This window comes from Mirounga angustirostris, unplaced genomic scaffold, assembly GCF_029215605.1.
Source record: "Mirounga angustirostris isolate CCGP_5_RB_7025 unplaced genomic scaffold, mMirAng1.0.hap1 SCAF_1, whole genome shotgun sequence".
Lineage (NCBI taxonomy): Eukaryota > Metazoa > Chordata > Mammalia > Carnivora > Phocidae > Mirounga > Mirounga angustirostris.
In genome coordinates, this window is record NW_026991709.1 from 115,685,985 (window position 1) to 115,703,557 (window position 17,573).

The 17,573-nt window shown below is 35.7% G+C and overlaps 1 protein-coding gene across 1 annotated transcript; it reads left to right on the top strand.

Moving 5' to 3' along the window:
* Positions 1 to 14,925: 14,925 nt before the first annotated feature.
* Positions 14,926 to 16,608, top strand: LOC123834652 (T-complex protein 1 subunit zeta-like). The gene is given in 3 exon segments (XM_045863713.3): positions 14,926 to 16,108; positions 16,110 to 16,381; positions 16,384 to 16,608. Coding segments are annotated over 3 exon segments (1,587 nt in total). The 5' UTR covers positions 14,926 to 14,999; the 3' UTR covers positions 16,590 to 16,608.
* Positions 16,609 to 17,573: the final 965 nt, after the last annotated feature.

Genomic DNA, 17,573 nt, shown 5'->3' on the forward strand with positions numbered 1-17,573 from the left:
CTTAGTCACCAAGCAGCTGTTTTATTATACAGAAAGAAGCAAGATCTCAAATTTGACAAGAAGTCAGCAAAAATACATTTAAGAGTTGATTTTCATGACTAAGTGTACACAAATCAAATGTTCTGCATTCTAGAACTAGCGGTAGCTGGAATGCAAAAATAAAACAAAACTTTGGGGACTTGGGCTTATCTTCTGAGGTTTTCAAATGTGCTTTCTTTTGCTTTAAATCCCATTTACTTCACTTGATTAAAAAAAGAGGGCTGTAAAAGGAATAGAAATGTATGCACTGCCAACTGATACCGACTGAGACCATTCTGAGATTTTCAGTATTATCAAATATAGGAAAGAATATTGTCAGCAACTCAATACGAGCTCTGCCAAGATTAAAATCTCTTCTCATTTCAGAGAGAAATAGCATAACATAAATCATGCTTTCTGGATTTTATATTAAGTAAGAAAGTTCATCTCTCTCTCCCTTTCCCTCTCTCATCACACACATACATATGAAAGATATCTCTTTAGATAAAAAGAGGACTTATTTTTACCTCATTTTCTCATATATAATGTAAAAAAGCAGGCTTCAAAATTCATCTTCATAAAAATATGACTACAAAAAATAGGATGTGACTTCCTGTAAATCTGTAATTATTTCAAAATGAAAAGTTAAAATATGTATTTAATTGGAAAAAACATAGGGGGGCTCTCTTCTTTCTGTACATTCTGGGATGATTTAAACAGCAAAAGGGTTTCTTTTATTGTTATTGCTCTATAGATATCCTACACTTTCTAAATTAGTTTTGGTAATTCATATTTCTAGAGAGAAATTATATTCTTCATTTAAAGATTTAAATATAGTCCCACATATTTTTAAATGGAATAGGAAGAGTTATTTTCCTTTGAGGAATATAGGACGTAAATTGTCCTCAGGGAGTTGACTTCAACCTTCAGATCTTTAACTATATATGCCATAATATAAAACATAATAGGAATTAAAGGTAAACAACAAATAATGCCAAAGAAGGACATGATAAAATGTTGTACCTGCATTCTCACCAATAGAATCTGAATGTGCATTAGTTTAATTTGATAGTCACTGCACCGTATTCCTGTGTGTGTTCTTTTAAAGTGGTCACAAAAGAGCTTCTCTATTTAGCAAGTGGAAATGGTGTTACAGTTTCAGTGTATTGTATTCATCATTTTTTAATGAGAGAGGAGAAGCTCAAATAATATACTGATTTAAAAATATAGCAACTTTGTAACAGGACAACCCCCGGTGTCAATAAGAGGGAATCATCTCAAACAAATGATAAATGTTTGGTGTTTCACTGGAAAATAATTGCAACCCTCTTCAACTCTATATTCTCAGCACAGATTTCAAATGCTCCTGTCTCCCTGGAAGCCTGCTCCCTGCTGACTAGGAGGTAATTCTGGCAGAGAGTGTGGGGATGGAGTCGAATCTGTGCTCGAGGGTAAAATAGTATTCATCTGACCAACTTCTGAAAGAAACCAGGAAAAAAACAGTCCCTGATAAAGACTTTGTTCTCAATAAAAATTTGTTGAATGAAAAAAACCGATTTGATCGATAAACCCTATGATTATGAATGATTAATATTTATGTTATTATACATTATGAAGTTAAGTTCAGAATGTATCTTTAAGCAAGTCTACTAAAAGGGAAATTTGGTTACTGAATCCTTCTGAAGGGAATGATGAAAACAAAACTTTTTTAGTGGAGAGTCAAATACATTTTGAGCAGTGAGATATAAAGTCACATATATATACTATTTCACACAATTTATCTACCAGTAATGAAAATCTTTACTCTGTTCCAGTATTGGAGACATGTGTGCTCATTTTCTACTCAACAGCTGTGTGAAAAGCAAAGTTGTCAGCCACTTTTTTTTTTTTTAAAGATTTTATTTATTTATTTGACAGAGAGATAGCAAGAGCAGGAACACAAGCAGGGGGAGTGGGAGAAGCAGGCTTCCTGCCGAGCAGGGAGCCTGATGTGGGGCTCGATCCCAGGACCCTGGGATCATGACTTGAGCCACAGGCAGATGCTTAATGACTGAGCCACCCAGGCGCCCTGTCAGCCACTTTATCCATGGATGAATGATTTACTAATTTGAAACCTAGGATTTATTTGTTTCCAATCAGATATCAATAATGACAAAATCGTAAATTATTATAGTCTACCATGCTAATTATTAAGTGTTCTGGTATTTCAATGAATAAAAGCCCTACTATGTACGCAGGAAAGCTTATGACCCCTCAGACTTAAGGAAATTAGATGTGGGTTGGAAAAGAAAAACAAAACAAGAATTAAGGAAGCAAAGACTGTACTATTATAGGCTTTTAGAATTGATACTCCATTTCATGGAATGTTTATCAAAAATTTTAAGTAGATTATTATTATTTATGTTGATATCTTAAAAATTGTTATTACCATTATATTCTTGCTTTGAGAATTTTGCCAGCTTTGTGGGTTTAGCCACTAATATAAAGCTCTTCATTTCTGTCAGTTTGTTAAAAATGCGTGATTTGGCTTATTTCTAGGTGCAAGGAGGAAATGAGATTCTACTTTTCAAATTACTTTTCAGTTTGAATTAAACCCTTCATGTTTATGGGAATAGTCTGAGCATATTGGCCAGAGGCCAATTTTCTCTGTGGTGTTTTAAATCATCAGTATGAGGAATAAGCTATGCAAATAGGATCAACTGAAGAAGTAGGGAATGTTTTAGTAAGTGCTGTTGAACTTTCTTCCTATTCTACAGCATGATTTTGAAAATTATTTGGTCAACATATATATTACTATAATTTTTCCTAAGCAAAATTTAATGATATGAGCTATCTTTGGGTTCTTCTTCTGGCAGAAGCCGTATATTCTAATGGTTCAAGTACAGACTCCTAAACCAGGCTATTTCGATGTGAATCCCTATTTTGCCACTTGAGAGTTGTGTGATTTGCACGCTACTTCACCTCACTGTATTTTAGTTTCCTCCACTGTGATGCAGACATAATTATAGGCTACCTGACTGATACAATGTGAGGACTCAATGGATTAAGAAAAGAAATCTTCATTACCACAGCGTGGCTCTGCAAACTGTTACCAGTTTCTTACCGGGTAAGTACAGAAGTCTGGAGTAAGCACTGGACATTTTACAGGGAATTTTCTGACTCTTGATTCTGATAATAATTGAAAATAGACTTCTATATGGTCTTTTTTTTTTCACTTTCTGTAATTCATTTCCTGCATTTTACAAAAGTATTGGCCTAGGATGTATTCCATATAAATGGGAATAAAGACAAAAAAGAAGCCCTTTACCTAAAATAGTTTGAGAAGTACGGATATAAAATTCTTTAAAAATTGCTTTGTATATAGTAAGTACTCAATAATAGGTGAATTAAATCCTTTTATTTTGTTAACACTATGTTACTAATATCTTTCTTGTAAGTATACTACCCAAAACCCAAAGTAGAGGATATCCTCATATCATCCCCCCAAGCCCCCCATACAATATGAATGTCCACGATGCCCTACAAAATCAAAGTCAACTACCTTCTACTCAACTACTCTTCTCAGCTTTCAAATAATTACTAATCTTTTGTCACATTTCTATGAATCCTTGATATTAACCAGCTCTTAAAATGAAAGGAGGTAAATAAAGTAGCCCCTTTACTTTAGAAGGAATGGCTTAAATTATAGAAACTTTTCCTTCTATTGTGAAAATCATATTTTTCTTATTATGACTCCTATATCTTAAAAGTAACATATACTCAAAAATCAAAGTGATATAGAAGTTTGCAAAGTAAACAATTAAGTAAGCACCCTTTTAACTCACCTACTCTCACACCTATCACCACAGTGCCTCAGTGTTAGCAGTTTAGAATAAATCCTTTTAGTCATTTAACTAAGTGTTTAGAAGCCCACAGTTGTGTTGGTTTTGGTTTAACAAAGGAGATTCTATTATACATATTTGCTCCAATTTCTTTTTCAGGTAGGGCAATAATAAATGTACCAGGGAATTAAGTAATTAAATGAAGAGAACATTCTTGGCACAGTTCTGATGAATTAGCAACAAAATAAGTATTGTCAGTTCTTATTGTATTAATATAGTCATTTTTATCATTTTAATTACCATGATGGGTTTTATTATAGATATTTCAATATAAGAACACATAAAAATACTTGCATTTTTACTCTTTCACCAACAGTGTCTGATTCATGCATAATCATTGATACTGGAAATTATCAATCTTATTCAAATGTATATCAATATGATAGGTAACCTAGTTAGTTTTGCATACTTAATAATCATTTTTGTCACTTTTTCTTGTTAGCCTGATCATATCTGTTGGTCATATTGTTAATCTATTTTTAAATTTCTTCTCCCTCATTGGCTTGTCCCTTCTTCATTCCCTTCTCTCTCTCTCTACCAAAATGTGTATCCTGAGTAAGGTGTGAGGAAGCCACACTTGGAGTATATTTTTCACTGTTCCCTTAGAAAAAAAATGTTAAAAATGAGGAATTTCATAATGCATGGAACAGGTTCGCCACAGTGATTGATCTTAACATTACAAAAAGAGACATATTTTGCCTGCTGGTGATACGCAACAGGAGATATAAACCACAGCCTAGACAATATTCTGGTCAAAAGTGAACTTATGCTTAAAGAACCTATGCTTAAAAGAACAAAGCTTTTAAATTTAACTGCCAGTTTGTAGAAAATATAAGGAATAGATGGACATATTAAATAGTGGTGCATGAAACAAAATCCAGGGTAAGGAAAGTCTATGGAGTCAATGACTTCATTTCTTCAGAAAATATGTTATAGATATTAAAGGACTTAAATAGTTTATCAATAAAATGTAAAATGTAGGGCTTTTGTTTAACGTGGCTTAAACAAACTAAATGTAAATTACAAAAATGTGTGAGACATTTGAAAAAACATGAATGACTCAATATGAGATAATATTAGATATAATCATAGTAGTTTAATGAGATTTTAAAACTTATCTCCTAAAAATATGTTTTTATAAATCCTGACTTACTATGGATAAAATGACATAAGGTCTAGGATTTACCCTAAGATATGAGGGAACTGTGAGAGCTGAGTAACTGAGGGCAGAATCTATAAGTGATTGTTCACATATTGATAATTGTTGAAGCTAAGTAATAGGTACAAAAGATCCACTGCACTATTGTTTGTTTGTTTTTAGAAATTTTATAATAAAAATTTAACAACAACAATAAAGTCACTGGAAAAGCTGAACTTTTTGGAAAATAATGCCCAGAAAACTGATTTCCAAAGATAAAAATGACTGTCACTTTATGCCTACATATAAAAATTTCACACAGGGTAATGGTTTAAAGATCACAGGCAAAATTATCAATATCAGAAAATAAAGAGTAATGTTTTTGTTACATAGAGGTAGGGAAAAAATGGACTTAAACTTTTGGAAACTAACACTTTTGGAAACTAGACTTTTGGAAAATAACACAAGCATGTATAATTAAAGGATTTCTGTTTGAGTACACTTTGAACAAAGTTAAAAGATAAGTAACTGCGCAGTCATATTTGTAATGTATAAAACTGACAAGAATATAAAAGAATAAAAAATAATTCTTTCAAACCAATGAGGAAAATGTCATGAAATCCATTTTAAGATTAACAAATACTATGAATTAGGAAGTTTATAGATGAAAAACGTGGGTGAGAAAAATGATGCAAATTAGAACAAATGAGATATCACTTTATGTTAGACTAGGAAAAATGTTAATAATTTTGAAGAGAATGTAAAAGAATATTGCTGAAGGAAGTGTGTGTGTGTGTGTGTGCATGTGCATATGTAAAAAGCATTTCTTAGCGTACATGGGCTTGCACTGAGGTTTTAAGGATGGGCGGTATTTGAATGGAAAGAGTTTGTAATTCTAGACAATGAGAGTAACTGTCAAGTTCACAGAAATGAAAATTAATATGTTTGTGGGGGGAGGGGGCTAGTGATGTGATTGGACTTGGTTTATGAAATTATTTATAGCTCTGAGTAGGATGTGGTGGAGAATATATCCAAAAAGAAAAGAAAAGAAAAGAAAAAAAAAAAAAAGAACCAAGGGCACAATCTCTACTTGTTAATTTATCTAGTGAACAAGCACAGAAAAATCTATTAAAAATGGCAGGCAAGCTGTGTTTGGTTCTATTCCAGGTCCCATGTACAAGAGAAGTTTAAGCAAGCAAAGAAGTTAACTTGACAGTGAATTGACCCTAGATAACCTCTGGTACCATTTAGTTTGTAGAGCCTTAGAAGGTATGCAGTCTTGTTCGTCCAAGTATTTGAAGAACTGTCAACATGTTAAGCAAGATAAGTACTACATTGCACTTTTTGGAAAATAACACAAGCAAGTTTTTCTATCATGTCAGCATTTTGAATTTATTTTTTCTTTTAGACTTTAGAAGACTTCTCATGTGTTTGCTATAACCTCATAGGCTTATGATGCTTATAAGGCTGTACATGCATTTGAAGCCATTCAGGTGAATACGTTCCTTTTTACATAAGAGGAAACTATTCCCAGACAGATCAGGAGACTTCCACAGGGTCACAAGTCAAGTCAGTAGGAGACTGTGACTAAAGTCCTTGGCTAAGCCATAAGGCAATGGCTTCCCATGACCATGACATGCTTTATTTCCTCTTTTCTCTATTGTTCCAGTGGCTCCCTCTGCCACTTTTAGAAGAATCATGACAGCTGGAAAGTTTATAGTGGGAGCAGAAATTGTAAGAGACTTCTTAAAACTGAACAGAGTGCAACGTCGTCGTGGCCTAATCAGATACAGAGTAACTCAGGGTATACCTTTTAGCTCTCTGATAACTCATTTTGCTTCAGAACTGTTTTTTGGCAGCATAGTTATCTTAAAATAGCAAACACAGGCTATCAAATATACAGAATCCTCAAAATCCAGAGAGCATTTAAAATAATGGGCAAGTTCAATACCTGAATGAAAAACACCCCTTAAAATATGCATGTTTTATTTACCAAATATTAAAGGTAAGTGGGCACTGTAAATCTTATTGTTGAAATTCCACAAGGGAAATTTTACAGTCCTATAGAAATGAGAGATTTGAAAATCTTAGCCAGATATAAATGAGATATTTGGGTTCTAAGTCTGAAAAAGACCCAAACATACAGCCCAGGGTTAGTTGCTTGGAAAGTCAACTGGGGAATTATGAAATTTTTTGAAAGGGCACAACAGTGAAAGTTTAGCTCTTATAAGGAATACTGCAGAAAAAAAAATACAGAATTCTAAATTCTGATAGTGAAACAAATCTCAGTTCCCACTTGGAACATTACATGACAGGAGGGTTCTAAGTTGTGACTGTCAGTGTAGAAGCAGTCTTATATTTCATGCATCTTGTTTATATGATTTCATCTGTTACATTTATATATAGGCAGTCCTTGCTTTGCATGGTAGTGTGGGACTGTGAATAGTCCTATAGCTTAGAGTTTGTAATGAGCATCTTTTCTATGCCTTGACAAATTGTCATACTCCTTTTTAAGTTTGGATCACATTCTCACATTTTATCCTTTGTATTTTTAATGTCATGAAATATTTCTGAGAGTTCCTATAGTGTAAAGATTTTTTTGTTTTGTTTTGTTTTTTCTCCACCAGTGTCACTTCCTCTGGGACATCTTCCTTGTCTTGCTCTTCTGGCCGTATGTCTAGTGTCTCAAATGCAACAATATCATCCCTATTCGGTTAGAATTCCACTTCTAACATCATCACCTTTAATTTCCTTGCTGAACTTGAATAGGCCAATTCCTTTTTCTGATTATCCATTTTTGTAAAACATCACATGAGTCTATCACGAATGCCTCGAAGGCAGCACAAGTGCATGCCATGCTGTTCGTCTGTGAACTGAGTAGCAGATACACAGTGACCAATCCCTGGCCGACTTTGGAAGAAGGGAAGTGACTGGTCACTCATGATGATGGGCATCTAATTTATACAGTGATGTGTTAAATGAAGAGCTAGCAGGCAAGGACTTTGTAAAAGCACTTGGAGTTGCTATGCCATACTAACTGGAACTTGAACCATGTTGTTGGGGGACGGCTGTTATCTTATAAAACTAGTAAAACTAAATTTGTACATATCTTAGTCATGATGCAAAGCAGCAGCTGTGTGTGTATTTGAATTTAGGGATGTGCGCTTGTGTGTGTGTATTCTGATAAGAACCCCTGGATCAGAGAACACTGTTTAATACAGACTCACAGGGCCTCTTGGTGGCAGCTCCCCGGACACAATCCCCAGGGTGCCCTGTGGGAAGAGCCTCGTGTTACACTGTACACGCAATGCTGTTACACCACAGGAAAGAACCCCGAAATTATGAGTCGGAGCTCATGCTGGTACATTCACGTGTCCTCCCCTCTGGAGGGAGACACTTCTGCTCTGGAATGTAAACATCTTCTCTGGGGAGGGGAGAAGAAGATCCCTAGTTTCACTGCTTTGAAAAGAGCTCAGGGGGTGGTAAAGCTTTAAGGCAATGCCCTATCTCTAGCTTCCAATGCCTGTTTACCGTTTGTTCATCCTTAACCAATTTTGTCAGTGCTCTGCACTCACAAAGCCTTGACCATGAATATGAAAATAGTCATGAAGAATTGCCTCCCAACATTGTGTTTTCTTATTTCTTAATTTGCTTTTGAGCAAAGCTAATTTTCCAAAACAAAGTAAAAAGAGACAATTATTTTTTTAATAATCAGGGAAGCCAGATTAGTCCATTCTGATAGCTACAATCACAACCAGAATTTAAAAATAATGGTGAAACCATAACTACCAACATTTACAAAGTACATTACTTCCTGAAAAGCTTTTTAAAATACATTCCCACTTAATGCCACTAAATTTTTGCAGAATATGCAGAGCAGTGTACTTATCTATAAATCATAAATAAAAAAAAAACTGCGATTCAAGAGATTAAACAACCTGCCAATGATTATCTATTTAGCTCCTTAGGAAATGCCTTAGTCAGCTTGGACAGCCACTACAATATACCACAAACTAAGGGCTTAAACAACAGAAATGTATTTTCTCACAGTTCTAGAGGCTGGAAGTCTGAAGTCAGGGTAGCAGCACGGTTGGGTTTTGGTAAGATCTCTCTTTCTGGCTTGCAGATGGTCACCTTCTCCCTGTGTCATCCCATGTAAGGGAGAGAGAGAGCTGTCTCGTATCTATTCTTATAAGAATGCTACTCACTTCAGATCAGGTCCCTACGCCTACAACTTCATTTAACCTCAGTTACTTCCATAAGTAAAGATCCTACCTCCAAATACAGTCACATTTGGGGTTATGGTTTCAACATATGACTTTGGGGGGATACAAACATTCAGTCCATAACAGTAAGCTAGAACTTGAACACAGGTTTGCTTTCTGGATTTGGTATTGGTCTGTTTGTCTGTCTGTCTGAATCTCCCCAAATACTACCAGACAGCCTATTAAACCAAATCTAAAGAAGCTCTGGAGTAAGGGAGAATACCACCTCCAGAGAGTCTTAGCAATGCCTCAGGTTTGTGATCTAGCGTCTAATGGCTTAGAGACAGACTAACAAGGCAAGAAGTGGTATGACAGGAGGGCAAAGCTCCTAGAATGATGGTTTAGGATTGGTGGAAACAGAGACATAGGGGTCTCGACTGTAAGTCTTAATAAGTAAATTACACTATTCGCGCTGGTGAGTAAATTGTTGTCTCACACAAATTGATCTGTAGGTAATTTTTAAACCAGTGAAATTATTCATTAATTTACCATCTATCTTTCTCTGGAAAAGATTTATTGGGAAAAACAACAAAGTGAGGTTGACATGGGTGGTCTACAGTCTTATCTAAATGACTTCGACACAGATTGTTTGGTTCTCATTTTGGTTTCAAATATGTATCCTTTCGGGGTGCCTGGGTGGCTCAGTTGGTTAAGCGACTGCCTTCGGCTCAGGTCATGATCCTGGAGTCCCGGGATCGAGTCCCGCATCGGGCTACCTGGTCAGCAGGGAGTCTGCTTCTCCCTCTGACCCTCCCCCTCTCATACTCTCTCTCTCTCTCTGTCATTCTCGCTCTCAAATAAATAAATAAAATCTTTAAAAATATATATATAATATATATATACATATATATATATATGTATCCTTTCTCCTATACCATTCTTCTTCCTTAAAAGGCAAGGCAATTTTCTGCAGGCCATGAGTGAGAAATATAGGTATGGGGAAGACAGGGAGAGCTATGAATTCTGTTTTCTTAATAGAGGGATAGCTATCCATATAATGTCTCCTAAATATAAAAGCCTTTACTTAAGATTCCTTTTCTTGGGAAAAAAATTGTGAAAAATTAACCTCTTTAACAAAGAGGAATCAATATTAATATTTCTCATGTTTTAATAACTCTGTTTATAACCTCAACAGTAACAGAATGAACACAAGACATTCAATGGATGTTTAAAAATTTAAATCAATATCTTCAGTAGGAATGCTGTTCTACTGTTATCAGCATCCAAACAGCACAGAAATTGAAAATAAATGCTAAAAAGTCAAAAAAGCCCAGAATTCTAATAGGCTTATCCAGAAGCTGACATAAATTTACCACCATGCCCATAAAAAGTGAGGCTTTGCCAGAGGAAACTAGACTATCAAAATGTAGAGAAACTCTGTTCAAGGGGGTTTTTAATAAAGGAATCGAACTGATTGTATATATCAATTAGCTGATCTCTACTAGTAAAAAGACTTAAACTATACAATTTTGATAGATGAATGCAAATCAAATGACCCTCCCTAAAAGACAAATTAAATGTGTGCCCTTCCACTTTGGCAGGATGTCCATGTTTTGTCAGAACCTAAATATTTCTAACATCTTAATTATAGAAGTGGGAGAGGCCAACACAGGCTTTCCTTCAGAAGATGTTACAAAAACAGAGTCCTTTCCTGCACCCTCACCTGGGCACATTCATTTTATTTTTGCTTTCGTGGGTCAGATATTAGGATTTGTGATAAGGGAACTATTCAATGAAACACCTGTGTACTTAAGAAGGAATTGTTGGAAACTCAAGATATTTTGGTTCTTAGTTTTCTTTTGATACGGAATTTGTGGTGGGATTAGTTACTTGCCTACAAACCATCCAGACTGAAGTCTAGCAAGGGCTAATGGAGAACATTATAAGGGGCATTGCCCAAACCAGTGTATCCCAAATAGTGCTACAGAAATCTTTTTAGCAGTGTAAAAATAGTTCTTACATTTTTAAAACTTACCCATTTATTAATCCCTACCCTTGCAACCAAGCAAGTCACTTTAAAATCCACTTAAAAATATTAGGGAGTTTTTAGGCATTTTATGTGAGGCAAAAATATTGAAGTTTTTATGGGAATGGTTAATACTTGATATTACTGGCTTAAATTTTGAAAATAAGCATAGAGTTAAAACAATATTATTACTGTTGCTCTTCTAAAAATCACCACCAAGAAAATGCAGTTGGAAAAGTCTACTTATAAGAAGACTACACAAATTTTTTTTTTTCTTTTTGTCAAATGACAGAATTCTTTGGTGGAATAAGTCTGCTCCCACGTCCCTTGCCCTCTGCTTCTATCTGTATCAGTTTCCTGTGGTGAGTGGCTTCTCACCTCTATTCATGATGTAAGCCTACTTTTGAGCCTTAGAGTGTGTTACTTAAGAGTTTGTCTTCCTCCCTCATTGAAGATAACACCCTCCCACACATGAGGGAGTGAATTCTTTCTAGAGAGAAGGCATCACCACCAGTGTGAGTGATTTCTGAAATGATGTGAGGTCTTAAGCATAAATGAAATGTAAAGAATGGAACCATCTTGATTTTCTCTTCATAGAGGATCTCAATAGGTCACACGCGTTTGAAATTTGTTTCCATTAGCTCTTTGATAGACCTGACAGATTGCAACACTTGAGTTTTCCTAGCTTTTCAGCAGATATATAACTGTTTTCTATGAACGACCTACTTAAATTCGACTATAAAATAAATATGTATGAAGTCATTTCAACTGTATTGTAATATCTAAAAAATAATTTTTGGTAATATAATCCACTACATTTTTCTTTAATAAAACTCTGGAATACTGTAACCTTGAAAATCTTTTTCCCCTTTACTATGCCTGCATAATTTTTGAATTGAAGTCCTGGGGTTTAATAATATTTTTGCTTTTACAGTTTGTCATCAATCATAATCATTTCTCCATTTCTCTACTTCATGAATTTAAATGCCATGTTAGCAATTGCTGTTTATCTTTCTTCCAAGAATTAGTTTCCTTTTTATTAGTATGTGTGCATTTTATGAATAACAATACATATTTAATTGCTCAGAAATCTAGACCATAAATCACAGTAAATTATCAGATTTGAATTTAAATGAAGCTTACATTTAATAAGGAACAATCATATATGCATATATGTCTCTGTGATGCTATGTGCAATATATTTTACATGGACTGGCTCATATTTACCCTTTAAAAGCACCACGAGAAAGGACAGCTTAATTCTAAGAATATTCTGCACCAAGTATATGCAAGTTTTCAATAGATTGGCAGGCACATATTTTAAAAAAGTTCTAAGCTTGAGAAATGAATTATTCGACTAAACTTGATTCTGTATATATTTATTCCTTCCCATTTCTTTCCCCTTTCTTCTACTGCAACAGAGATCTGATAGGCTTTTTTTTTTTTTTAAGATCTGATAGGCTTTTGCTTAACAACTCACACATATTTTAAAATGTAGATTCAAATCTAATATAAGTTTGAGTTGGCAGACATATTCTGCCTATTGAAATTTTATCTCTGGAATTAAAAAAATCTTAGCAATATAAAAGAGGAAAATAAGAACTTTTTTTTTTCATAGAGAAAACATTTGAATAGTGACAATCTGATACTTGAAATTTCAGAAAGCTACCTAATAAAAAAATGCAAATATCGGTGCCGACATGACCTGCTGCTAAAGTATTCCCCTTACATTTGACTTTTAAAGACTAACAAAGTATAAATGCACAGCATTCACACTATTGGCATATCATTTTCACATAAATATAAACATTCTCCTATTTAAAGATTTAAAAATTGTAATTCCTACAAAGGAGATACTAATTTGTTAAAAATAACTTTAATGATGGCAACTATTTTCTCATGTATTAGAATATGACAGAATTCATTAAAAATGTAAACTAATACTGGTTTATTTATCTCTAGATAGATAGATAGATATGTATGTGGTTTATAATGTAATGCAAACTGCTTAAGAGAAGAATTAAGGGTAGATGGTAATGAACAAGAATATACAATGAACATACTTTTCATGAAAAGCACAGAGTGTTTCCAGAGTACATGACAATACCTCATACTAGAAAGCTTAGTAAAGCTTAGTAAAGATCTGAGTAACCTCTCTACTAACCTGTTCTTATTCAAGAGGAGTCCTGTGGATTAAATTTCCAATCTGTTCACCCTTTAAGTCTCAAATAACATGAAGTTTCCTTGACTCTCCAAAAAGGATCTAATTTCCCTTCAGAGTGCCTCAATTTCCCCATCCAGTTGGCAGTACTTCAGCATCAAAAGTAAGGTAGAAGTCATTACCCCCATAAAAATAGCAAGGTCAGCAGCATAAAGTCCAGGGTGAGCTGATCTTCAGGAATCCATGAAGATGGCTAATGTCCATAAGGGACAGAGAGAGATAAGCATAGATGTAACAGGGTGTTGCTTAATATTTATAATCAAATGAGATGAAAGTAGGGTGAGCAGAAGGCAAGGTCAGCTTCTCTAACGGAAACTCACAATCCTGTGCTCAGTTTGCCAACTGGAGCCAATTTTCAGACTCACAGCATACTGACTGAAAGAGAGGTCTAAGGTCCTCCTCAGGAAGGTAAGTGTATATGGTAGAAATTACCTTAATCCTTCCACAAAGGTACTTAAAGCCACTTATCTTTATCTATTTAATTTGATAATCACATACTACATTGGGGAACAAAGAATGAACATTTTTACATAAATTTAACTATGTGTGTTTTAAAAGCAGAAAAGTAAAACAAAAATAAAGTACAAAAGAGAATAAGAAACTTAGTTTGTAGAACTTTGCCACCTTTTAATTTATGATCTGATTCCCCCAAATCTGTATGAGATGGGACTCATGAATCTGCTATTTCCTGTTTCAATTCCCATGTGCTTTTCACAGTGTAAGCATCTTGCTGCACTCCTGAATGTTCATTCAGTATATTTTTGGTATATTAAGACATATTTCTCTTACAGTAATGTTTTTTTTATGCCCAAGCCATAAAGTTTATTTTGTATTCAAACCAAGAAACAGTGATCCGATTCAATGCTTTTCTGAAGAAAAACTGGCTGTGTTGGGATTTTGAGAGATGGTAGAGGGGGTTGGTCTCGGACACCACAATTTTTAGGGCAATGGAATACTATTCTTGACTCTAAGTAATGTCCATCTTTCTGCATATTTTAGAACATAAGCCACACAGACTCACACCTAAGAACCTAACTATACACAAGTATGTAGAACCCCCCCCCCATTCATGAAAGGAGCAAGACAAGGAACAATAAGAAGAAAACAAGAAGATAGCTGCCCTTTGGGGGATTAAATTTTGGTGGGGAAAAAAAAAAAACTAATGTTCACACAAAACCCAATAAATAAGAACAACTTTTGGTTAGTATTCTGAAACAGGCAAAGTAATGTGATAGAGAACAGCTGAAAGCATGGGGTGGACATGGTTACCTTAAATAATGCAGTCATAGAAAGGGTTTCTGAGAGGGAGGCTTGCAGTGATATCTCAAGATTAAGAAGGATACAACCTTATGAAGAGCCAGGGAAAGAGTGAAGGTCTGAGTGAAGAGTATGTCAGAAAAGGGAATAACCTAGTCCAGAAGACCGGGGCAGCAAATGCCTCCTGGCCACGCTGAGCGGGCTCTGGGCCCTCCGCAAGCCGGCTCTCCTCCTCTTCCTGTGCTGGTTAGCTATGGCAGCCGTGAAGACCCTGAAACCCAATGCTGAGGTGGCCCGAGCCCAGGCGGCACTGGCGGTGAACATCAGCACGGCCCAGGGCCAGCAGGACGTGCTGAGGACCAACTTGGGGCCTAAGGGCACCATGAAGATGCTTGTTTCTGGTGCTGGAGACATCAAGCTTACTAAAGATGGCAATGTGCTGCTTCATGAAATGCAAATTCAACACCCAACAGCCTCCTTAACAGCCAAAGTAGCAACAGCCCAAGATGACATAACTGGTGATGGTACCACTTCCAATGTTTTAATCATTGGAGAGCTACTGAAACAGGTGGATCTCTACATTTCTGAAGGTCTTCATCCCAGAATAACAACAGAAGGATTTGAAGCTGCAAAGGAAAATGCACTTCAGTTTTTGGAACAAGTCAAAGTAAGCAAAGAAATGGACAGGGAAACACTTATAGATGTGGCCAGAACATCTCTACGTACTAAAGTGCATGCTGAACTTGCTGATGTCTTAACAGAGGCTATAGTGGACTCCATTTTGGCCATTAAAAAACAAGATGAACCTATCGACCTCCTCATGGTTGAGATCATGGAGATGAAACATAAATCTGAAACTGATACAAGCTTAATCAGAGGTCTTGTTTCGGGCCATGGGGCATGGCATCAGGATATTAAAAAAAGAGTAGAAGATGCATACATCCTGACATGCAATGTGTCATTAGAATATGAGAAAACAGAAGTGAATTCTGGGTTTTTTTACAAGAGTGCAGAAGAGAGAGAGAAACTTGTAAAAGCTGAAAGGAAATTCATTGAAGATAGAGTTAAAAAAATAATAGAACTGAAAAAGAAAGTCTGTGGTGATTCAGATAAAGGATTCATTGTTATTAACCAAAAGGGAATTGACCCCTCTTCCTTAGATGCTCTTGCAAAAGAAGGTATAGTAGCTCTGCATAGAGCTAAAAGGAGAACTATGGAAAGGCTGACTCTTGCTTGCAGTGGAGTAGCTCTAAATTCCTTTGATGACCTAAATCCTGATTGTTTGGGATATGCAGGACTTGTCTATGAATATACATTGGGAGAAGAGAAATTCACTTTTTTTGAGAAATGTAACAATCCTCGCTGTCACATTATTGATCAAAGGACCAAATAAGCACACACTCACTCAAATCAAAGATGCAATAAGAGATGGCTTGAGGGCTGTTAAAAATGCTATTGATGATGGCTGTGTAGTTCCGGGTGCAGGTGCAGTGGAAGTGGCAATGGCAGAAGCCTTGACTAAGTACAAGCCCAGTGTAAAGGGCAGGGCCCAACTGGGAGTTCAAGCGTTTGCTGATGCATTACTCATTATTCCCAAGGTACTTGCTCAGAACTCTGCTTTTGACCTTCAGGAAACACTAAAGTTCAAGCAGAACATTCAGAATCAGGTCAGCTTGTGGGGGTGGACTTAAACACAGGTGAGCCAATGGTAGCAGCCGAAGTGGGCCTATGGGATAACTACTGTGTAAAGAAACAGCTTCTTCACTCCTGCACTGTGATTGCCACCAACATACTCCTGGTTGATGAGATCATGCTAGCTGGAATGTCTTCTTTAAAAGGTTGAATTTGAAGCTTCCTTCATGTCATCCAAATCATGAAGACTCCACAGAGTGATCCTAAGAATAGAGCGACGGAATTTTTGTCCAAGCCTCAAATAATTTTCAAAAGCATTTTCTTTTCCCATATGAAAAAAAGAGAACACTGACAAATTCTGAAGTTCTGAAATTACAGTATTTTTTTAAATTGCACTGCAATGTACACACATTAAGCAGGCCGTTTTTACCCAATGAAAAGGATGTTTTGCTTTAGCTTCAGTGATATAAAAGTACCATGTGAGATAAGTATATGTTATCTACCTTGTTATTAAATGTTCCTTGAAAAACAAAACAAAACAAAAAAAAAGGGAATAACCTATCCAAAGTTCCCGAGGCAAGAAGCTTGATTTGTATAGAAAGGCACGATGCTGGAGCGAAGCCAACCCGGATATAGGGACGAGAATGAAGATGGAGACATTGGCCCAAAACAAGTTGTCCAAGGCTTTATAGATCAAAGTAAGAGATTCAGAATTTATTGTGAAGGCAGCTGTTACTCAACAAGCTGAAATGCATCTAGCTATCTGATACCAATGTTGTAGAAGCACAAGGTACACTTGACCAGATCTCAATAATAATGAGAGACTAACATTCTTTTTTACATTTTGATAAATTATTCTCAAAAAATCTAAAGAATTTTCTATATTTATAAATATATCAAGGTGAGCACCATGGAGGAAACATACAAAATGGTTCCATAATAGTCCCAGCAGCATCAGCTTTAAAAAGAATCCCCAAAATGGCTATTGGTATATTTGTTCTCTTTCTTGGGCTTTGCAATCACATTTTCAAATATTATTGACTTTCCTCAAGTTTCTCAACTCCACTCCTGCCAAGAAATAACCTTGTTTCTTTGTTCACAGAATAAATTTAGAAAGACATAAGAAAGAAAGAAACCATTAGGGCGCCTGGGTGGCTCAGTTGGTTAGGCGACTGCCTTCGGCTTAGGTCATGAT